Raw genomic sequence first — 24,172 nt, 5'->3', positions numbered from 1 at the left:
CAGTGTTAACCAAGCAGGCCTAAAGATAAGCCAACATCTGTGAGTATGATGGCACAGAAATCACATTACAACAATTCCTCCTTTCTGTATGCTCATCTCTGGGAAATGAATTTACGCTTTACCAGGAAACATAATAGTGGAACGGAGTGGACTCACTGTGACAACTTCATTACCAAGCAGTTAACAGTTATTCGATTACATGACCGGAGAGAAAAGCATTCGAGTCAAAAGATATATAGAGGACCTGGAGGGACAGAGAGTACAATACCGGGGGGGGGGGAGAGAGACTGATAACTGGACACAGAGACTGTGATATAAAACCTGGAGGAAGAGCAAGTGCAGATGTCAGTCCTCACAGTAAAACCTAATAACAAACCGAAAACACAACTTTGCCTGCAGACCTTGTGCACAATTGGCATCACTAAGCACATGTTGTTCTGTGATACAAGCCAGAAGCAGCCTGCTCACATTTCTGACCCCCCCCCCAACAAGGTCCAAGAGTGTGTTATCACACCAGGAACACGGCATCCATCATCCAGTCAGAGGCTCATGAAACAAACCCAGTTCAAACTGAGCCAGCTCAAAAGTGTGGGGTTTGGTACTTAAAGTGTGCGTGGAGCAGGAAACTATTTCCTTCCAAAATTAAAGGAATTACATTTTTTTTTTAAACCCCTTCAAACTCTGTTTTTAATCTCTCATCATCATATTACTCAAACTAAAAACCCACCCTTCCCATCCAGGGCTTCTTCAGAGCTGTGCCTCTACTCATTAGCTTTGGTAGCAACAGATCATTTTTATTTTAGGAATAAAAAACGATTCAATAACAAAAACTGCACAAACCTACTGGAGGTGTGGCTTTAAGTTTTCACCTCGCAGAAAACTTGACACTCGAGTATTGATCACTGAGAATATAACAGATTTTTTAAAAGTAAGACCAAAGTGTTACCATGGGAAACTTGCCACTACTCAAACTTCTGAATAAATAATCTTGTTTTACTTGGTTTGAGGTTTATAACTACTTGGATAGTTTAGAGTGTATTTCCTTTTACATCCTTTTTATATCTGGTCACTACTTATTCATTCTTTAGTAAAACAAGGAAATTCAGTAAGACATTTAACCTCAGAAAACTGCATACGACTAAAAATATTGTTGAAAATTAACCATATTGTGTTGGCACGGGGCCAATACAGCGCCTGAGCAATTACCAGCTCGACTGGTTAATACGTCTCTTTCCTGAAGAGAGTCCACAGATTGTTTCCGATCTTTGGGTCAAATGAGGCTGAAAATCCTCAGACGCATTCTGAGTGGTGTTCAGACTTTTAAAAGGCATATGGGTGTTTGGGCAGATGAATTTATTGATCTTTCCAGCAGAGGAAAGTGAATGGCACTAGCTAAGCGTGAGTAACTAACCCCATCTATGTCTCCACACACCCTCTCCTGACAGCCATAGCCAGCTGCCGTGTGATCGAACACCGTTATGTCACATGGCCGGTCCATTATTGGATCACCCCCGTCACGCTCTTCAAACTTCAGCCCTTCAAACTGAGAGGCCCTTATGGCCGGTGTAGCACCTCTAATCTTAAAAATAAGTCAAAGGACGTGTCAAAGAATCTGAAATGTGATGCAGCTGCATGGTAGGGAGGGGATTAGAAGCTGATAAGGAGAGTGGGGCCAGAAGCAGGCAGTTGAAACTGAAAAGGAAATCTCTGAATTCCTTCAAGGGTTCAAGGTTGCCTGATTCAAGCAAATCAAAGAGTAAAGAGAGTAATTCTCTCACCTTTTGACTCTGATGTGTAGTCAACAGTAATTTCAATGAGAAGTTTAGAGACATGAAATGGGAAACTTTGCTGTGACTTCAGACTAAACTAAAACAACCAGATGGACCAAACATTTTTTCTTTTCAACTCCAAACTCAAACTGACCTCAGAATCACCTCAAAGCTCAAAGAGTAATACTGACAGGGAGAGACAGATGCAAACTAACCAAAGCCAACTGCACCACAGCTGACCCCAACACAACCTTTGACACGCTTTATTCTGGATGACTTCCTCCTAATCAATTTCTTTGCCTTCCTAAACTCTTGAACTTAATCATGTAACTATTGAGCTTACTAAGACAAAGCCGGCTGAAAGTGGAGAGAGAGATTAAACAGATGGATATAAACAAAGCAGTGCCGGACTGGCATCAAAACACAAACACTAAGGAAAATCTGGAAGTGCCAGGTTACACGAATTTGTTCTGTCTTTCAGCGTATGCAGTGCTGTGGTCAACTTTACTGCCCGACCACAGGATAGATGGATGTGGTCCAGACAAACAAACTAAAAATACTCACAGCTGAATAAGTTTGCCATATACTGCTTTTAAGGATTCTGTGGCTTCTAGTAAAAGTTATGGCAAGTAAGTTTGATTGAGTTTGCAATCATGGACATGATTAATTACACTTTACAATGATTTGAGCCAGAGACAGAAGGTAAGAGCATCATCTGTTACTTTGTGCAGCAACAGAGCTAAAACTAAGACTAACACAACATCGTCAAAGGTAAAAGTTTTCTTTTTGCTAATAGAATAACAGAAAAGTATACTTGGGAGGATGAACAACCAAGAAGCCTGAATGGACTTATCAGCCTTGAGCTGACATTTGACAATGAATATATGGCATGACCCATATGGAAAAGAAATAGTAAAAACCTATATGTGATTACTCATGAAAGTGGCCACTTTCATGAGTAAATCATATAAGGCTTACATGATTTTCTCATGAAAGTGGCCACTTTCTCATTACTTTCATACATTGTTTTAGTAAGTATCCAAAACATACAAGTTTCATTATATAATTTTTCAAGGGATCTTATATCTGTTTTCACTCTTATATGCTTTTCATACAAGTTTCACACAAGACAGATACAAACTTTATAAGATTTATATATATATCTTTTCCATATGGGGAACCAATGAACCAAAATAAATATGAACCAAATACTGCTGGCATTACTGCTATTGGTAAATAAATAAATATCAAGTTTTATCCTGATTATTTTGTTGCAGTACTGAACTATTATTTCTGTGTGCTAATCAAAGACATGTCAACGTCCATGTCTAACTAGTTAACTATTGCAGCAACAGGTTTTTGAGGCAGCAAAGTTACCCTAGTGAAGAGAGTCTGTTCTGGCGGTTTCAGGTAGGTACGCTTGTTTTGTGTCTGCACTGCAAAGAGAATTTATTGTCTGAAATTATTATCAGCAATTTGGCACTTTATTCCCTTTTAAGGAAATAAAGCAGATTTTCAGGGCAAGTTTACAGTGTCTGTGCTGAACTAAAGCAAAAAAGACAAACAAACCCCTATTAAATTAAAAACAGACTCAAAAATGACTGAGTTCAACAAGGACATGTTCAAACCACTCAGCCACCCACGAGGCTTTACTATCAGGAAGTAGCAAGTTAGGCGCAGAGATTTATATCACTACCTTCTAACCACTCTCGCAGGTCAAAAAGTGAAATCAGCTTGTCAGCGAGGTGCTGACAGATTTCACAATCTGGCTGCAGAAGCACACCTGCAGCATATTATCCCGGATTTTATCTGTTTGCGCAGGTGTCGAAGACAAAGTAGGAGAGTACAACAAAGCTACACAGAGGCGAACCCTGGTTCTGTTTTTTAAATTGTCAAATGGAAAAAGCAGAAATAAACAGAAGTCCGACAATCAGGATGAGACATGTTGATGAGACAAGAGCAACAGAAAGATGAAACGTACAGAGGGAGGTAACGAGGTTGCCAACGAACTCTTAAACACATTATTGCACATTTAGCGCCGTGGTATGTCGAGCACAGCTGAAACTGGGGAGACGGACAGACTGAACCACCTACAGTGTTTGCTGACAGAGAAACAGAGCGGCTAATGTCAACATGAGAGGTGCCGGTGACACAGAACATGATAAACACGTACACAAAAGGGACAGTCAGAGAGAGACGGTGGGATCTTGTGCACAGAGAAGACCAAAAAGCACTGGAAAAAAGTTCATCTGGTAATGGGAGAGCGCTAGTTGAGTAAAGCAAATGCAAAGCCATTACAGTCCAATGTAATGCTGGCACAGTTACACAGAGAAGGATGCTGACGCAGACATTTACGATGCATTTCATTTGTAGCAAGAAATTAAATTAACAGGCAGAGCTTGTAGTTAAAAAACTGTCTTTGGATGAGACCACAGTGGCTCGTGTTTCTTACCAGGTTTGAAGCAGATGCCTCAGCAAATGAGAGTCCTCTGGGGATGATCAGGATGTGGTCTTGTTCTTTACTGACTCGGCCCTAGGAGAAAACACAGATTGAGGACTAAAGGTTACTTTTAGTTAGAAAAAAAATTAACCAGACCCAAGTTGGGACTGCATTAGAATAACAAAGCATTAAGAAAGAGTTGAAATATGGACTAAACAGTCAGATCTGCAATTAAAACATGCTTGCCAGCAACCTCCCTGTACATTTCTGTGGGCAACAGGGAGTCAGATACAGCATGAAATGGAGGAACTTGGGTGGAAGTGGACTGCAGAGTGGTTTGCCGTGGTCCAACCACTATGGGGAGTCTAAAGTGGCTCAGATAGCGTGCCTTATATGAGACAGCCATTTGTATGTGTAGAAGTGTATCAGCTGAGCCATCAGCTGATGTGGTCACAAAGAAATTATTGCAAAATGCATTGAGGCATTGTAAAGTCATCACTACTAGACTTTCTTGGGAATTTTGCACGGCACTTAAATAAAAAAAAAAGAATAGTGCAATATATAGCATTTAAACAAAGGCATAGAATAGTAGAGGACATTCTGAAAGTCTGTGTGGACAGTTTTTGAACTGTAGTATCAGTTTTCTGTAGAAAGTCAAAGGTTACAATAATCTTTGTTGTGAATGACAAGCCAGGTATTTAAGTTGTGATATTAAAGATGTTTTTGTAACCTCGAGACAATTACTGTTAGACTGAAACACCCTTGAAATGACAATAAAAGCTTTCTCTGCAAACAGACCCTCAATGTTTGTACCCGGAAATAATACAGGAGACGGTAAAATTTATGAACTAGATAGATAATAGGGAATTTCCAGTACATCTGTGCTTTTGGAGTAGTGTCTTACTGTGATGTAGGAGTTGGCGAAGTGTGCCCAGCTGAACAGGTCCACCAGTCTGTAGAGGCTGGCCAGTTTACAACGTGTCAGCTTCTCGCCTTTCACCATCGTGGTGGATTCCACTCCGTACAAGTCGTTGATGGGAGTGACCATCCCCAGGCCTAAATGATCATGGACGATGAGAGGAGGGGGAGCAGGAATGTTAAAAATGCAGATTGCGGATCAGGTGGTATTAATATCAGTGACAACCATTCAGGACCAGACATCTGTAGCTAGCATCTGGATTTGTATCTAATGGTGTATCTGACTCTACATGAGAATCCTAATTTACACAGTGGGGTGATGCGAGCAGCACTCAGTCCTTTAATGCCTTTTGTTGTCTTTAATTACAATATTTAAAAAATTAGCTAAACCAAAAGGCTACACAGTTTCTGACGTCTAATTTAGCATTAGTTGTGCATTCCAAGGCTTTGACTTCACATATGGGACTCTTGGACAGAAATTGCAAAGGATCAAAACCCATGGAAATATGCACGGCTTTTCCGGAGTCTGGGGCTGGGATGTCTAAGAGTATTTATGCCCTTAAGCACACAAAGCTCATGTTTGTGTATAGATCTCCTATATTCCAATATTGAGGCTGTGCTTTTGTTTTTCAGTGCAGTTCAAAGTTATTGCACCCAGGGCGCGGATGGCATGTGTTAGTGTCTGGTTGTCTGGGGTAACGAGCACAGTGACCACTTACTGAGGGGGGAAGTGTTGAAACCGGCAACTGTGCTGGCCATAAAGAAGTCTGCGATCTGCCTGAGGGCAAGCAGGCCAGTGGGGTTGTTCCCCTTCCGTTGCTGCTCTTGGATCAGGCTCTCCAATTCCTCCTTGAAAGCCTGAGAAAGATAGGGAAAGACAAAAGGTTGAGAGGGGACACGAGCCAACTGAGAACGTAATGTGTCAAGAACTACAAATCTAACCCTCAAATTAAGAAAAGCAACAGTAAAAAGGATTTACCGGTTAATCTTCACATTGTGACTTTTAGCACATTATCAAGCCTCGTTTAAAAAAAAAAAACAAAAACAAACATTTTTATTCCATGTATAAAAATGAGCCTTTACGTTCAACACAGGGGGCTTTAATCAGGTGTTATGCAGCTTAACTGGGAGACACACACACCCACACACACACACAAAATGAAAACATTTCACTGAAACTGGACATCCAGGTGTATTAATCTCAAAGTGAGGCAATATCACAAAGAAAACTAAGACTATGGCGAGACAGATGAAGATAGGAGGGAGGAGAAAGGAGTAGATTAGTAGTGACAGAGAGATAAAAGAGCAAAAAGATGTGGGAACATTCAAAGAGACAGGAAGAATGCGAGTAAAGACAGGAAGATCGTGGGAGACGTGCTAATCACAGATTAGACATCCTATTTGGGTGTCAATCTGAATCATCCTAAGAGCGCTCTACGAAGCTGGGCCCAGATTGGCTAGATACACAACAAGCTCCGGAAAGGTTGCTCGTCTGGTTAGCTCGCTGCTTGTGCTTTGATTGGCTGCTTGGTGTAACTGGGAGAAAGTTAGTTTGTAGCTAATCCTCTTGTCCAGTCATCTGCTGAGTCCACAGACACGATACAGTATATGCTAACAAGCTCTTATGCAGACCCCATAAACGCACAGCTGATTGAGTGACATAATACAGAGTACTGGGTAAAGCATCTTTCTCACAGTGCTCATAAATCAAGTCGAGTCATAAATCCTATTGTAGATGTTAGCGTTTGAAATATGATGGTGTTTAAAACTGCAGGTAATATTCAGCTAGGCTGTATAAATAACAGCAAATGAAGTAATAAATCCATCTGTATCTCCAGATAACCTTTGTAAGGTTTTAACCTCCCCCGGGGGCTTTCTCACCTCTCTACCAGCTGACTTTACTAAAGCTGTAACCAGTACGTGCGGGTTTCGGCATTTAATCACACATGTGATGTTCTTATACAGCACATGCCGACGACAGGTAAAGTCCGACAGTCTGAGTTTGAGATATTTGATTTGATCAGCAAGAGTTTATTTTGTGTTATCGTTTGTTTTGGTTTCAACTTTTGTTTCTACCTTTTCCTAGCAGACCTTGGTCATCCAAATAGCCTCATCAATGAGGTGTTGTAGGTAGGTAATTGCAAATAAAAGGTAAGTTGTTACTGATATACCATCAAGCTAAAGCTAAGTGATTATCAAATCACAGATACTGTTAGCATGTATGACTTAAGGTTTAAATAACTTGTGTAACTTATTTTAAAACCAAAAGATCAGAAGTGTTTGACACATCTTTACTGACTTCTATTCCTTCTTAGTGTTTATGTGCCATTTAACACAGAGTCTCTTCTAAACACATCTGTCCAGATCAATTAGTTGTTTTCATCATCTATTCATCTCATACACCTTTACATTTCCGTCTATCAGGTAAATCATTAAAATCTTTAGTTTTGTCTCCAATTGAACTTGCCATCATCACTGACAATAACAAAAACACTATGAAGCCTCTTTAAAGTCCTGATTGAAACTTAACACCAGTGATGGAAACCTCTGGAAAGAAAAGAGCACCGCAAGAAAGCTGAATGAATCCACAAACCCTTTTTCCGAGCAATGAAGCCTCCAGTAGGAAAACATCCAATATTGATACCTTTATTTCAGTACTTATGCAACAGTCCACACACTCCCAGTGGAGCTGCATTAGTGCACAAAAACATCACTGACACTTAACTTCCTCTTTTGCCCTTCAGTCACCACACTGGGATGAGTCCATTAGTGTTATGCGAATGTTTTGTCGTTAAATGTGGATCAACCCCCTGCGTCAGGACACTGCTGGTTCTGAACTACAGCCAGACATTCCTCCATCCCTGGTGGTGAGGTTGCTGGAGCAACTGGTCTGCTGCGGATGTCTGACAGTGGTGGGTCTTCTTTGTTTTAAGTTGCTGTTGTTCTGGGTGTCAGTGTTTCGGAGACTGTTGTGCAATCAGACTGACATTAAAGTCACTGTACTAAACCTACAGTAAATTAGAGCCGTGACTCAGAAACGTATCACTGCGGCAGAATCCGTGTTCCCGACTCAACTACAAAGTTCAGTCTGTGCCTAAAAGTTCTCTCTAATCTCAAACTGCGAGCTTGTCACTAGTTGTTCTTGTGAAACTGATGACATAACATGAGCAGAAATCCCATCATTTGGTACAGTTAAACCTTTGACATTGACATTCTACCGTTCCTTAGAAGTGGCTAACATTTAGCTATTTAAACACTTAGCACATACCCACCAGAGTTGTGGGCCTGGACACTACGCTGATAATAAGTCCAGTATACTGCATTTCTGACCTTTTCTCATTAAGTGCTGAGGGATACAAGATGCATAACAAATGAAAGGGAAAGTAGTATCAAGTGCAATCAAAAAAGCTACAGCGTTTAACTCTATTGACTATAAATATTCTTCCACCTTGGAATTCACTCATTCCATTTTGCAGTCACTTGTCTCCAGTTGCCTAGGTAACACTAACATATTTATTACCAGGTCATTTATTAATCAGCTGTTTCCTGCGCTCTCATTGATAGTTGCTTCCATCGCTTGCCTGGAAGTTGAGTAAAGTTTATCTCATCTCCAGCCCACTTTGGGTCATTTCTCCTGTAGTCACTTAAAGTTACAGAATATAATTCACGTTCTCTGATCCCTGGTCAACATTTCACTGCGAACACAGCTTAAAGGCAGAGAATACGATTGGCATCATTTCTTGATCATCAAATCCATCCATGTCCCTTGAGACCACTTCTAACAGGATACAGTTCTTTCAAAGAGTAAAGTTGATCATTCCAACACTGCAATGATTTCCAGGAACATGATTTTTCTCTACAGGGACTGGCAGACACAAAACATTCCAGCAAAATGCCTCTCATGACAGAGCTGCTAGATCAACACACTGTAGGAGTTAAGGACTTTGGTTTTTCCTTTAATTTGTCAACCAGTTTCCGTGTGACTCTTCAGTAGCTGAATGCGCCACCATGTTCAGCAATGTAGACCAAGGCAATGAGCAAGATGAAACAAGAGAGATGTGAGAGAGTTGCAGACCCAGAAAACAAAATAACAAGCTGAATAGCTTCATAGAGCTTACTGGAACCACAAAGAAACCACAGAACCACACGCTATTCATTGTTAAAAGAAAAATGTCATCCCAAAAGAACATGGTTCAGTCATGGTTCTTGTGTTGCTTTAGATTTACAACACAAGCACAATTACCTGTTCAGTACATGGATTCAAATGGCAAACATTTGTGCCAATCAAGTGGCAGAAAACACATGGGCATAGCAACACACACGCGCGCGCGCACACACACAGGCATCTGCTCTACAATTTATGTTTCGCCATTCCCAAGAAGATTATGACAGCAGGGATTAGGTTCCCACAGAATAATCCAGGGACCAAAAAGTGGATCGTATCATTAATATTCAGCAAAACCTCCACATCTCCACAACAACTAAATGACCGTCACATGTCAAGTTTCCCTTTTAGCCACAGTGCTCTACCTGCTCATCGTTTAAATACAGTTTCCACCTTGACAACCTTGACATGTGGGGGATGGGTGTCAGGTGAGTTTGGTGAACCAAACTCACCAACAGACAACCAGGCTAATCAAGTCTCTCCACTTACTGGAGGAAAAACAAAACAAAACGATCCAATCAGAGAAATGAGGAGGTGTTTTCATGGCTGCTCCAAAATGCCAACAGCCAATCTTTCAAAATTGAACTGCAGCGCTGCTGAGAATGTTAAGTCGACATGAGGGCTGGAGCTTGGCCAGTTTCTCAGTGGAAGGGTAAAAGCCTGAGGGTGGTGAATATTAAAAAAAACAAAAAAAAAACAACGAAAAATCAAACTGAGTATCTGTAGGAAAACACAAATGGAGTTTCAGATCTTTAGAATCCAGTCTATGTTATGTTAATTTAGCATTTATTTTATATTACAGTTGGCTGATATCGAGCTTTTTCATGCACATATTTGAGCTGATTGACTGAACCATGTTCTTGTGTGGTCTTGTGTGATTAGACCAGTAGAGAAAGATATTTTTGGTGCTATTCCACCGTTTCTGTTAAAACTGGTGTTGCAGATGCAGGTGACGTTTAAACCGTTGATGTCATCCTGTGGAAAAGACAGACGGGACTTTTTAATGAGAGTGTTGGAGCAAAGTCGACCTTGCACGTCTGTGCTTGTGCTCATCAAAGAAATCTGTGTTGCTCCCGATAGTTTCACCATTCCCACACACACACACACACACACACACACACACACACACACACACACACACACACACACACACACACACACAGCTCATGTCTTCATGTAAAATTACAGTTTTCTATGAGTCATTGCAACACAGTTTAACTGAGTGCAATATGAAACAGGTTACTGCTTTAAACTTTAAAAGATGAACATTAAGTTTCAAGTAATGTAGTGTCTTCTACAAACTATCTTGGGATCATTTACCGTCACAGGTTAGGTTTACGTTCACCTTGAAAAAATAAAAAGCCTTGCATTACAGCCAAACTGAAGGAACACAATGACCTGCAATTTCAGGGTTGCTGGTAATAAACTGCATCTATCTAAAAAAAAGAAAAAGAAAAGAAAAGCACAGGCCAGGTGAGGCCTGTAATTTCAGACATAGCCTCTACAGTTATGTCAGCACAATACTTTTCCTTCAAGCCACCAACGTGACAGTGTTACAAAGCATACAGCTGCCTGCCTGCAAGCTCACCAATGCTATTGATTCCTCCTCATCTAACCTCTGAGCCTGCACCAGTAGAATTTGTCCCCAACAGCAACGGCAGCAACATCTCTCTCACGTACTCGACATAAACCCCTTACTGTCTTCTAGGATGATACACTTTACAGACAGCGAAATAAACATTGGGAAGAGGAAATGCATTCTAGTGACTGCAATCTAACAAGGTGGTTTATCGATGTATGAAAACAACCATCAATAGTGTTTGAGTGTCTTTTTGTGCATTAAAAAGATCTGCTGATAACAATTTTTGTACCCAATCCAGCTTCTTTCATAATACATAAACTGCCATCTCAGAACATATCCTGGAGCACATCATCACTCACCTGAAAGTACAACGCCACACAATATCGAACCCCTTGCAGTAATGTTCACATAAAGACGTTCTAGACCAGGGGTGTCGAACTCCAGGCCTCGAGGGCCGGTATCCTGCAGGTTTTAGATATTACCCTGGGTCAACACACCTGAATTAAATGATTAGTTCATTACCAGGCCTCTGGAGAACTTCAAGACATGTTGGGGAGGTCATTTAGCCATTTTAATCAGCTGTGTTGGATCAAGGACACATCTAAAACCTGCAGGACACCGGCCCTCGAGGCCTGGAGTTCGACACCTGTGTTCTAGACCAACTTTATTCCAAGAAACTTTATTTAAAGGGCCATACAACCATATTTTCACAAATTTATTTGAAAACCAAAGCTCGGTCTTCAGTTTGGAACCGAGCATTTAGAGCAAACAGGTTTTGCATAGTCTCTGGCTCTGAACACAGCAGTCCAATCCTATGTTTACAAGGGGCAGCCAATCAGAAGCCAGCTGGGTTAAAAAGAAGGTGCCCTTAAAGAGAATGGAGCCAAAACAGTTCGTTTTAGACAGGGGATGGACTAAGAGTTGAATCATGCAAAGCTACTCTAGCTGAAGAATATAACTATAGAAGTGGAATCTTTTAATATATGTCGACTTTTATTTAGCGTCATAAGGTCACTATTAGTGGTGCATCTCTAGTTTTAAATAGTATCATGCAGCTATTTCATGGTAATTTGGATGTTGACTAGAGCATTTCTATCTCTGATTCTAAATGAAAAAATATATATATTGATTTAAGCTGCCATATGGAGAAACTTGATTATACCCAGTGGATTTTTTTCTCTCTTTTTGAGGTTACACAAAGTGGATGTAACACTTCAGCGTGTTGCTCTGTTATCCTGAGGGCGCTGCTTCACGGCTGGAAGTTCAAGACCTAAAAGATCCTGTGAAATGCCAAACTGAAACACAGCCGCCAAGATCTGGCTCTGAGAGGAAAGGCGGTGGTTTTTAAAAGAGTCTCTGGAGTGAGTTCAGCCACTAATGTTCTATCAAATGAGACCTTCAGGACTACAACAAGAAAAGGGGGAAAAAAACGTAAATGAGAGCAGGCATGACATTTGCTTCACACGAGGGGGTTCTCAGCAGAACCTAAAGCACCATAAATTATCCACTTGTGTTTTCTGGAAAGTGCATGCAGGGGGATTGTACTTCCTCTGCAAACCACAGGACAAGTGCAAATACGGCTGAGTAAATTTACCGCTTGGCATCAGTAAATCATTTCTGCAGGTGATGAACAGTCTGTGCCACAAGATGGAGAGAAGTGGAGAAGTGGGGGGAAGATGAAGGGGGGGGGGGGGGGGGGGGTATTAACACAAGAGAAAACAAGACGGGCAATGACGATGAAAACGGAAGCAGCGTGTGAAGGCACAACTCCAATTCAATTTGGTCTGATTTAATCTCATTCTGATGGCATTTTAACCTTTTGGACCAACAGTGGCAAATCAAGTCCCGTCAACCTAGTTCTCAGCAGTTAGAGGGAAACACAGAGGCTTTACTGCCATGACAAAATGAAGCGTGGATTTTTAGCCAAAATCCTCCTTGCAAACATACATAACAGAAAAACCACCCCAAGGCTCAAAGGCCACCTCGACAAAATTCTAATCATTGCATGTCACAGAAAACACTCATCAAAAATCATCAAAAAACAGTAGAAAGTAGAAAGATCTTCCTTTTCAATTCCCTCTTCAGACGATTGACACACACAATAACAAGAAGTTCTATAGCGGAAAAACATGTTCTACTGTTTATCTTAAGGCTACTGGCGAAACCTGGCCGTGTCTCTCTTTAAGTGCTTTAAATATAACGTCATCACATCAACAGGACGAGTCATTATTTTTCAGCCATCTCCGTTTTGTCACACTGCTGGTATGCCCGTCATTGTTGCACACAAGCAAAAATCACAGTTGTAGCTCTACAGTAGATAGCTGGATATGTTGAACAGCTCAAGGTTTGACTTTAGACTTTAAATGTAAACACAGCTGAATGAATGAGGCAAGTGGATCAAGTCAGCTGAGTTGATTCAGACCTGCCTAGTCTATATTCGTCCAGCTTTAAATACAACCTGCCATTGGAGCAATACAAACATGTAATCTGGAGCCGCCACTAGACCCATAACACTGGAATGAAAACAAATAGAGAAAGAAAAATGGAGAGAGAAATGAGGAAAGCAAAAAAAGAAAAAAAAGTATATACAGCTGGTTGCTGTAGTTGAATGAAAAAGTGCAAACTGAGAAAGAAGGAAGACAGAAATGGAGATAAGCCTGTGTCCAGCTGGTGCCACACACACACACTTCTTATTGTTGTTACGGCTGAATATGAATAAAGAAGCACTGAGACTAACTGTCTTCGTGTACGGGCTGCAAACACTATATAAGCCAAAGGGAACCACCTGTCACTGCTGACTGAAAGCTATTTGGCTCAAATTCAAAACCACATAAAGCAGGAATACCATACAGACATACCACTGTAGCACACAGGCAAAGCTACAAGTACATACACACACAGTTAGATGCAGTTGCAAATAATAGTGAAGGGTAACCTGCGATGTTCAGATGTTAAATAATAAAAATTATTACAAGTGGAAAAAATATGTCTTTTCAAGATTGATACTAAAAAGTATTTGGTGTAAAAATGTCCACATGAGAAAAATAGCTGAAAATTATAATTAAGCATTTATAGACATGTTGAAAATACATGTCAACGTGGTAGATTCCTTTAGTTTGGAAAGTTTAGTTTTGCTTGCACTGGTGTTATAATGTCAGGCAGCTCTCTCACCGACCTCCTCTGCCATTAATTCAGTAATCTAAATCAGTGCGTCTGTATCAGCAGTGAAGTTAGAGACATAGCACAAAAAGGCCTGAGCCATTCAGCTCTGGATCAAGAACGCCCTGCAGCAAACTGTCTGCATTTAAGGGCCCTGTTTTAAGTAGACAGTCATTTTCTCTCCTACAGCTTACTTGCGGTACTCCCGCTCTCTCTCTGACACACACATGATACCAGCAGAGGATCAAGTGGAAACCTGGATCAGGAGCAGCGATACTGCCCTTCCAGACATCTGGCACAAAATACGGCACGCCAAGAAAACCACTCTGAGCATGTGCAGAATGTAGATCAAATTTAAAGTTTAAAAAAAAAAAAAAGTACGGGTCAAACCACCAAGCTGTTACTACCCAGAGTTGATCACGCACATAGACACTTCCTGGATTGTACACAATCACTCTCCTTCTCTAGAAGGTTGTTTTGCATCTGCATCATTCATTGCATGTGTAACGTCTAACTTTATCCTGTCCCCAGCCTTATCATTTGTCTGTGCCTGCTGATTTGTCACAGCCTGCTGCTGTGCATACTCTTTAATAAGTGTATTTGTTACTTTAAAGTAATCCCAAGTACAAATGCATACTGACACATGTACACACCTTGCACCTGCGTCCCCTCGTAAACAGTGTGAAACATTTCAGCTAAAGACCAGCCTTGAGTCAATATCGCAAAGTAAATAACGCCAGTGTGCAGGCTGAAAGGCCCTGTTGTAAAATCTCCACACAGAGTGATGCAACTGTTCAAAGGGCACAATACAAATAGCAAGATAGGACAACAGTGTGTTGTCTTTACAAGAACTTGCGTTTTCTCAATAAGGACGGTTGGGATATTTTTGCAAACAAATTTTATGCTCAAAAATCCACAAAATAATATATGCGTGCAAAATAGAGCTAAAAAAAGACGACTTCTTTCTGTGATTCTGAACTTTTTGAATGTTTCCTTGTGTTGCACAATCTTCACCCTACATTTTGAAGTTTGCGCCAACAATAAAATGCAGCACAGATAAGATATCACGGTGCTTTACCTTTCCAGAACAATGAACGATTATTTTAAATAATAAAATAAAAATAAAAATCGAGTGTGCGATTGCCAGGAGGCTCAAACATCTAACTGCACCATAAAACAGTAACTCTTAAGAATTCAGACCTCCAAGGAAAGGAAATCGGATAACATTAGTTGTCTTTGCTAAGATTTTTGTCAAGGAGTTGTTTACTTTAAAAAACCTGACCTAACATGAGTGCTCTTAGTGGGAGGGCACTTGAAGAGATTCAACGGTAAGTTTGAAAGAGGGTGTGGCAGCTTGTGGTTATATTAAAGCTTGAGCAAAGCCAGCTGCTGACTGCTGTGATTCTTTAGTCGGTGTCATAATACCAAGGGAAGCATGAACGCACAAGCACATGTGATGCATTCACTGCTGTAACTTATTTTGAAACCCCTTGATTAGGGAATAATAACTGACACAAAGGAGAAAAAAGGGAACCGATTACACAAACATTTAGTCAGTGAGGTGAAACCTTTGCTTTGCTTAAACAAGTTCTCCATTAAATTGGAGGAAAAAAAACATTACTCTTTTTTGGCAAAGTATTAGACATTTAATACATCTGTTTATCTTGTTCACAGTTGTGGGAGGCAAGAGGAAGTTCCAGCAAGCACCAAACAGGTAAAACAGACAGCTCATTTATCAGGGGGCACAGAAATATGAATAGGCTGACATCTACTTTCATGTTTATAGTTGGAGACTAATAGCCAATGCAATCAAGAAATCTGAAAACGTGGAATATAAAGAACAATGCAGATATGAGCAGGGCATATAAATCCCACAAAGATAGGCTTTTTTGCCAGTCGGTAGATTCTCCAATCCTGCAGCTTAAAGCTTCCTCGACTACAAACATTGTTTGTAACCATGATGCTCCATAATCAGGCCCATCAGCAAGTTAGCAACCCGAAATGTATTATCCGTTTCAAAAATATCCGTCAATGGGCTGCTTACCACATTTGCCCTGCACTGTGTAAAAGGAGGATTCAGCCACTTAAGGTGTTGGTTGATACAGTTGAACTGCTTGGAAAACACTCAAGCTCTGTACAAGAAGGGCCAATGTTGGCTCCATCTTCTGTGCAGGCTGAGGTCTTCTGGGGTGTGCAGGTCCTTTACGACACAGCTATGGCTTCTGCAGTCTTTTATCTAGTTGTCTGCCAAGTAGGTGGCAACATGAAGCAGGACCAGAAACGACTCAATAAACTGGTGAATAAGGCCGGCTCTGTTTCCTCGACTCCACAGAGGTTATTTGTGAGACAAGGATGTTACCCGAGCTAATAACCTTCACGGACAACACCACCTATCACCTGTATGAGACAGTGGAGGCTGCACACTACAATACCCTATATAAGATAAATACCTAATAAAAGAAAATATTCAGTGTATCTATTATTAGTCACACTGCACTTTTTGTACATACAAAAAAACTCTGTGACATATCTTTTGTGTTTTAACATATACACTTCCTCGGAGTGGGATTAATAAGCTCTGTCTATCCATCTAGAGGTTGCTCCCCTTTAGGCAGTATCCCCCAGTAGGCAAATGTACACTAGTGATGTCTTTAAAACCTCAACGTGTTAAAAATTGTTTGCTCAGTCTCTAAATTTGCACCAAGGGGTCACTAACATTGACATTTACGTGTTTAAAAAGAAACAAAATGATGTGTTTTTCTCTTAACTTACGGGGCTCTGTAGTATCTGTGTGACACGTTTCTTCTGCTCCAAAACGTTGAAGTCCTGTCGGAGGTCGGGAGACATGTTCCTGGCCCTGATGTACTCCGGATCATTCACGTCGACACGGTCGAAGTAGCGCTCCTTAGTACCTCCACCAGGCGGAGGAGGGGTGGTCACCACCCCCTGATGGCTGTCCGCACTCATGCCTGTTTCACCTCACTTGCTTGCTCTACAGCTGCCACTCTGACTGTCACCTGAAAAGCAGAAAGGTTGACATGTTACATGACACATATGAAGCAATTTTTTAAAAAAAAAGGCAAGCAAGGAGAGTTTAACATTTAAATTAAAAGAATATTTGTTCAGGGTGTTTGTGGTTTTTATGCACGTAAAATGAAGGGTGGTAATATACCAGGAAAAGGTGTAGCATGCAAATAAAAAGGGCATCAAGATCTAAGTCAGATTAGCCTGTAAGGAAAAATGCAAAAGCTGAAATGTGCCATGTATCGATCACAGGATTTATACTTTTGTCGCTCTTAAACATGAATATTTTTCAATGAAAGTTAGTTGAATGCCAACAAACAGTCATGTTTAAAATTAGCTAAAGGCACGTAGCATAAACGAGACCAATGATGAGTAAGAAAATGGCATGCCTACCACCTCTCTTTTATCAGATGAAAACACACGGAGGTGTATCATAAACAGGAAAAGGAAGTCCCTGTTATCTCTATACCATAGAGGTGCTACTCTTCGGTTTGATGGAAATAAAAGTTCTATCCTGCAGTTCATGTCATTCGCTTGCTGAGTCACGACTACATGTAGGTCTTGGTTAGGTCACACTGACAGATCAACTAACAAAGCATACAAATGGGGGCGGGAGGAATTTTGTTTTGACATCCAAGACCTTGACTGCTGAGGTGGTTTACTCCCACTGTTCATTCTCAGGTCAACTGGCATGACAAGCATTTTGCAGGATGCAGGAATTGGTAAATGCAACAATAGAAAATGACTTCAGCGCTTTGCTTTCAGGCCAAGAGTCAAAGCCAATAAAGTCAAAACAAAAATACTAATACAAAAGATTAAAAAACAAAATGCAAGCAGAGCTTTAAAATAAATAAACACTGCATCTTCCAGGAGCCCTTGTTAGCATACGCAGCTGCAGTTACAGTGCCAAATAGTAAGATGCTGGTGTATCATGAAGAGGCGGAGCTTATGGGATGGCTACCAGATGGTGTCTTGGCTTGGACAACAGAGGAATGACAGCAAAAAAAAAAAGTTCAAGGAAATAGAAAGTTTTTTTTTCTTTTTTTTTTTTTAAAATGCAGTAGTCATCTGACAGCACCAGAATTAAAATGTATAGGTTCCTGTGCCAGCACAGAGTCCTCCTGTATTTCAATTCAGCGTTGTCATCTTAGCTTAACACTATAAGAAACAGCAGGGTTTGAGCGGTGATTTAGATTGACACATGCCACTAAGCCACTCATTCAGATCAAACACCAATTAAAACTGTGGTTGAGATTAGACAAGAGTCACACACAAAACAAAGTTTAACGAACTCCTCACACATGGATGACAAATTAACCAATATTTTCCTTACTCATCACTCACATTGGCGTGTGACTGATTTATGGTTTTTCTCTCTCTCTTCAGGAAGAAGCCTGAACCCCGAGGCTGAAATAAAAAACACTCCATTTGTGTGTTTACTCAAATATCCATTAAACATCAGTATTTCCTATATGTCTTTACCTCTAAGAATCCAGGACTCAGGAAACCACTCTTTGTCTGCCTGATCTCCCTGCCATAGCTCTGATTTATACTATAAAAACAAATAAAAGCCTCCCAAAAAGTAAAATCCTCTTTAACTGAAGGCAGCTGGGCAGCACAGAGTTATGTAACATGATATTGAATTCATCCTCCTGCCCGCACTGTTTTGCTTGCTGAACAACTTTACACAGGCCTGATCAACAAAAGCCCAAGACAAAAGGTTTTGAGAGCAGGACTTTGATATAAAGACTTGTATAAAGATGCATTTGCTGTGCTGTCCTGTTTCGTGCTTTATATCCACAGCTTTTCCTATATCTTCGACTGCAGGTATTCTGAGGAATACCACGTGGGAGAAACTTGACAGACGTGTAAATAAGAAATGCATTTAAGGACGGTGTGATTGACAGTAGAAGCTCACGCATAAAGTTTGCTGACTGGAATCTCTGCATGGCTGAATGCAACAGCTGTAGTTTCACCAAAATAAAACGACTCCCCCAACCCCCCACTCACACTCACATGCATGAATACACCACCCCATCCCTGCTCTGTCACAACTTCAGCAGTCCCCAGCATGAACTTCCACCACCCCCACCCCCACCTCCCCCAGTCTCTGTCAATAGATCATTGTCCTCATCTCGAATCATCTCAGTCTGTTCAGATCCAGAGGAATCGACGTTTTTGGAGCAGTGGGGGTGGTTGTGTGTGTGTGTGTGTGTGTGTGTGTGTGTGTGTGTGTGTGTGTGTGTGTGTGTGTGTGTGTGTGTGTGTGTGTGTGCGCGCGCGCGCATTTGAGAGAATGCACAATTAATCCGAGTAAGAATGAAACCCGATCCTCACATTACACCAGCAACATTTATAATCTTAATTTCATGCTCGATGACAGATGCTTACACTTTTTGAATGCAGCCCACTGAAGATGCCAGTTTATACTGAGCTTTGTTCAGTGAAAGACTGGAATTTACAAAGGCAATGGCCATTAAAGTGTGGCATTGCGTGATAACGCTATTATTGCAGTCGATGTAAACTTCACAATTCTATGGCTGATAAATGAGGTGGGCTGTGTTTACTGATGTGCACTAGACTGTGACTGCAGCACCCGAGGTCAGCACAACCTCAAGACCTTTAGTGACCCTTCCTCTTTTTCCTCCTTTTCCTCCCATCTGCACGTTTAGAAGCACCAACAGACAACATGTTTTCATCTGAGGGTAAGCTGTCCATGAAAAAGTTCCCATTTATAAAACAGTGCCACGAATCACTGCTACGAACCACAGAATGCTCAATGTGACTTTAGTTAGTTAGATAACAAATGCAGCGAGTTAAAATTGAGCTTGGCCTTAACTATCAGGTAAGAATAAGAGGTCAGGCATAAAAACCAACTGTACAATACAACTGTATTTAATAAGTTATTTCATGTATAAAATGACAGAAAGTAACTTAAAGTGCTAAAAGAATGACTTGAAATATCTTATTCGGCCAAAATACATCAAAGCAACTCTTTACAGTTCGTTACATCCTAATGTAAAATCTTATTTATGTGTAGTATGAAAATATTTGCTGCAGAGAAGAGATAGACGAGAAAAAAGGACAATTAAGGATGCGTACATGTTTGTGACTTTTCGCTGCAGTTCAACTGACCACTTCCTTGTATTTGAATTGGTTCTGTGGACAGCCTCCATTAGTGGAACTCGATGTTTATCTCTAAGACAGAGGACTCATCCATTACACACTAATACTTCTGACATTTGGAAATGGAGAGCAAGTGCCTGAGACAAGGCATAACTCTCCATCTTCATCTGATGACAGCTGGCTAATCTAGAAGCCTACACAGACCTCTCTCCAGTCCTTTAACTCTGCTCTGTTTCACTTTTATCCATCTCACTCTGATGTTTCATCGTATACAATACGCAAACTTGCTAGAAAGGCAGGAGTAAAGCAAGAAGCCATGAGTAAACATATGTAGTCACAAAAACTCCCTAAAATGCCGAGTGACACTGCCCGGGCTCTCCACTCACACACATGCATGCAGCTACTGTCTTTATCGTGCTGGGGCAGATGGACTTCAAAAGCAAGCCTGCCTACATCTCTGCCACCTCTAAAAATAGACAAACTGCCTTTTGGGCTGTGTTACAACCCTAATAACAACAATACCAGGAAAGAATCTGTGCGGCGCTAATTATATCCCCGAGTGCTGCAAAAAGCAGCGCGAACACACACGCACACAGTGACCTGTAGCGTAAACTTTGCTAATGCACACACCCAAACACACAGAGACAAGTAGGTGCGTTCCCTGTCCAAACACGCCTGCGTGAGAGCTCTAGCAGTGAAACTGAAGGACAATGTTTGAGCCAAAAGCTCAGCAGCTTACATGATCCTCCAGCGGCTTTGCTATGAGATGAGGAAAGCTCCTCTTGAATCCATCACTGTGCCAGCAGCAAGCGTTACCCATGACACAGGGTAATGCCTGGCTATCAGTTTAAGCTGATGGTTTCTTATGAAATCTTGATTTAGAGCAACGACTAGTGACTGTGAATGCATTTTAACTTGCAAATATATTCAGTCTAATATGTTTCTCTCTATACTTCATCTGTAAGGATTCTAAAACACTCCCTGCTATCTTCCTTCACAGAGCTAATCTTCTCTGGTGCTCACACTCAGTGCACTATTATTGCCAGACGTGTTTACAGTGCAGAGGTCTATATGCCTGAGCGCCCTGGCAGCCACACTGACATGGAATTCCCCTAAAATTGCCAATCGTTTTTTTGGATAGTAACCTTTGGAGTCATGCCCCGGGTTCTAGTGGGAGCAGAAAACAGATCCCAAGTCGGATGAATGAAACAAAAACATCCGTCCATACAACAGAGGGAATACATACAAAATATGCAAACAGGTGTACTGACACAAGCAGCCGACACACAAATATAATGCAAGCACAACCAACCTTGTGTTTATTTCCTACGTGGTCAGTGAATGGGAGAGAATGGGGAGTAGTAGTAGGCAGCTGAGGCAAAACACATGTCTCTGTTTTTCACTGCTGCTTGGTGCCCGTGCACAAATTCCACCAGTAAGTCCCAGAAAGAAGCCGGGAGAGACGAGAGAGAAAGAGCGGGATACGAATAACCAGGCGGCGATCAGAAAACCAGTCTGTCCACGCGTCCCTGCAGATTTTCCATATAAATGCTCCTCGGTGAAGCTGCCAGCAGACAGCAGATTCTCCCAGATTCTTACAGTCTCCCCGTCTTGGCTGCTCCAGCGTTCATCAGATAGAGAAGTATCAACAGCTGTGAGTGTGTATGTGAGAGGATCTGTGTATGTGCGTGCCCTCAGTGAATGGGGGCGTGTGTTTGTGTGGAAAAGAAGCTAAAGCGACCACGTGATGCAAGCTTAATCCCCCGCCCACTGGCTAAAAAACACACACACACACACACACACACACACACACACACACACACACACACACACACACACACACACACAATCAGGCAAAGGCTTTTTGACCAATCAGAGCTCAGGCTCACATACTAATCACACCTCCCCTCCTCCACTGCCTTCTCTCTCCCTCTCTCTCTCTCCATCTAGTCTAGCCTTTTTCTTCCTCTCTTTTTTTCTTTGATCCATTCACATCCCTCACATTCCACTAGCCGCTCTCGCTCGCTTTCTTTTTATGTCTCTCATTCACACCCACTGCTGTCCTTCCCCCCTCGCTGGGCGACTGTACTAAAGGTCAGTGTTTATTAGTTTGGCTGGAAGCAGCATAACTGCAGCCGCACAACCTGCTGCAGCAGAAACTGCTCGGCTTTCACTGTCACTTCTGCCCCATTGAATCAATGCTATCTGGCTCTCTGATAAAATCAAATACCAACAGCCTTACAAAAGAACATTGTTAAAAAGTATCATTTAATGCCATAATTCAGTCACCCGTCTGTCAATACATCTGTCACATGACAGCTCTCTGCAAGTCTGTGGCCCTACTCACTTCGCCTATACATTTTTCTCATACTTGTTGCTGTTCATTGTATCTCTAAAGCCATTTTTGAAGCCATGACGACATCTTGTATTTCTACACTCCCTAAACTTGCTCAAAAGCACTCAAAGCATTTTCTCTTTCTTCACTCTATGCTGGTGAGGAATATGAAAAATGTGTCCTCTGGTTTTCCGTCTCTCTTTATCACCAAAGCTGTTTTTCATGCATGAACTCCAAACAATGTGACGAAAATCAGGTTAGGACGCTGTGAAAGGTTGTACACTACATCAGATAGTGTGTTTTGAGTTTTAAAAAGTGGGTGCTGTGTGCACTAAGAATGCAAAAGGAAGTTCACAATACACCCATACACTTTTTACGAATTCATCAACTCTTCCCTACATTATTCTCATATTAACACTGTCAGACATCTTGCAGACTCTTTAACAGACTCCAATCACACAAGCCTAGAGACCAGTTGGAGACTGAATGAGTTGGTGGGTGGTTGCTGAAAGTTAACTGCTGTCGTTACATGAAACTGGTCACAAAGAGGTATATGGTGGTCCACCCAAAAAAAACCCTAAAACCGAAAAAAACTAACATTTTTGTGATTTGTTTGGTCGCTATCAGACTGTCAGGGTTGCCTGTATTGTCCATTGAAGACACTGATATGATGGTTGGCCACAAAAGGTACAATTAACAAAATGGCAAACCAATACAGATTATGAACTTGAACAAAATATAAAATTTGGCCTTAAAACAACTGCTAAGCATTTGGACGAAAAGTGATTAGCAGAATGATAAACAGAAGTGTCTTAAAGGGAAAAGAAAACAGGCGAATGTTGCCTTTCGGTACACGTTAACAGGCTATACAGTGGGAACATTAGCACAGTCTCCAGCTGAAGGAGCATCTTCCGGCTCTGTACCTGTTGAGCAATCAAAGCAGGAAATAGACTAAGTCTCTACAACTGCAAAACACAGACCACAAACTCAACCCCCCAGTGGGGAATAAGCTAAGCCACAGATGACTTAACCACCAGAGAAACACATGGCACACATTTCCCCTTGCAATAGTTGAATACAGTCCAATTCACAAGCCATCCATGCAGAAGACAAACAAACAATCCAGGCAACCAAGATGTCAACAACTTGTCAGCCAGGTCATTCATTCTAATGTTTGCTTTTAAAAGATCAACGCTTCACATCAAATGCAAATTTACATATGGATGCTTTACACACACTCTGGATTTAACCTTGTAAGAATGTACATAGTGATGATGCAGATAAGCTGAGAGACTCAGCATCAGGTATAGTTAAATGAAGACATGCATTTGAAGCTAAAATCCTAAAATATGAATAATATAAAGAAACTATTTCTAGGCACTTTAGGTATTTAGACTGTGATCTTTCAACAACACTTTCAGGAAGTTGTCATTCAGAAGTACAACAGTGACCCAAAGCACACAACAGGGTCATAAGGACATCCTCAAGATAAGAACAAGACCTGCAACAGATGGCATGGCCCCCACAGAGCCCTGATCTTCACATCATCATTCAGGGATTACACGTGGAAACACTGAGACAGTCTTAATCTACAAGTCACTACACTTAACATGTTGTTAGCCAATTAATATAAACGAATGATAACATTAATTTG

The 24,172-nt window shown here is 41.2% G+C and overlaps 1 protein-coding gene across 7 annotated transcripts in view; it reads right to left on the bottom strand.

Annotated features, from left to right (window-relative positions):
* Positions 1–24,172, bottom strand: part of add3a (adducin 3 (gamma) a) — a 98,428-nt gene that overhangs the window by 14,278 nt on the left and 59,978 nt on the right. For 4 of the 7 annotated variants that reach the window (XM_026170326.2, XM_080302777.1, XM_026170327.2 and 1 more), the window contains exons 1-5: positions 21,496–21,886; positions 16,806–17,050; positions 5,847–5,985; positions 5,114–5,265; positions 4,222–4,302 (exon numbers count right to left, since the gene is read on the bottom strand). In XM_026170326.2, coding sequence (XP_026026111.1) covers positions 4,222–4,302; positions 5,114–5,265; positions 5,847–5,985; positions 16,806–17,000 — 567 coding nt within the window. In that variant the 5' untranslated portion in view covers positions 17,001–17,050; positions 21,496–21,886. Of the gene's footprint in view, positions 1–4,221; positions 4,303–5,113; positions 5,266–5,846; positions 5,986–16,805; positions 17,051–21,495; positions 21,887–24,172 lie in introns of those variants that run through there. The other 3 variants (XM_080302775.1, XM_080302774.1, XM_080302776.1) reach the window with 1 other exon arrangement.

Source organism: Astatotilapia calliptera, chromosome 6 (assembly GCF_964374335.1).
Source record: "Astatotilapia calliptera chromosome 6, fAstCal68.1, whole genome shotgun sequence".
Classification (NCBI taxonomy): domain Eukaryota; kingdom Metazoa; phylum Chordata; class Actinopteri; order Cichliformes; family Cichlidae; genus Astatotilapia; species Astatotilapia calliptera.
Note: the sequence above shows the minus strand (reverse complement) of the source record. Positions and strands in the feature narration are given on the sequence as shown.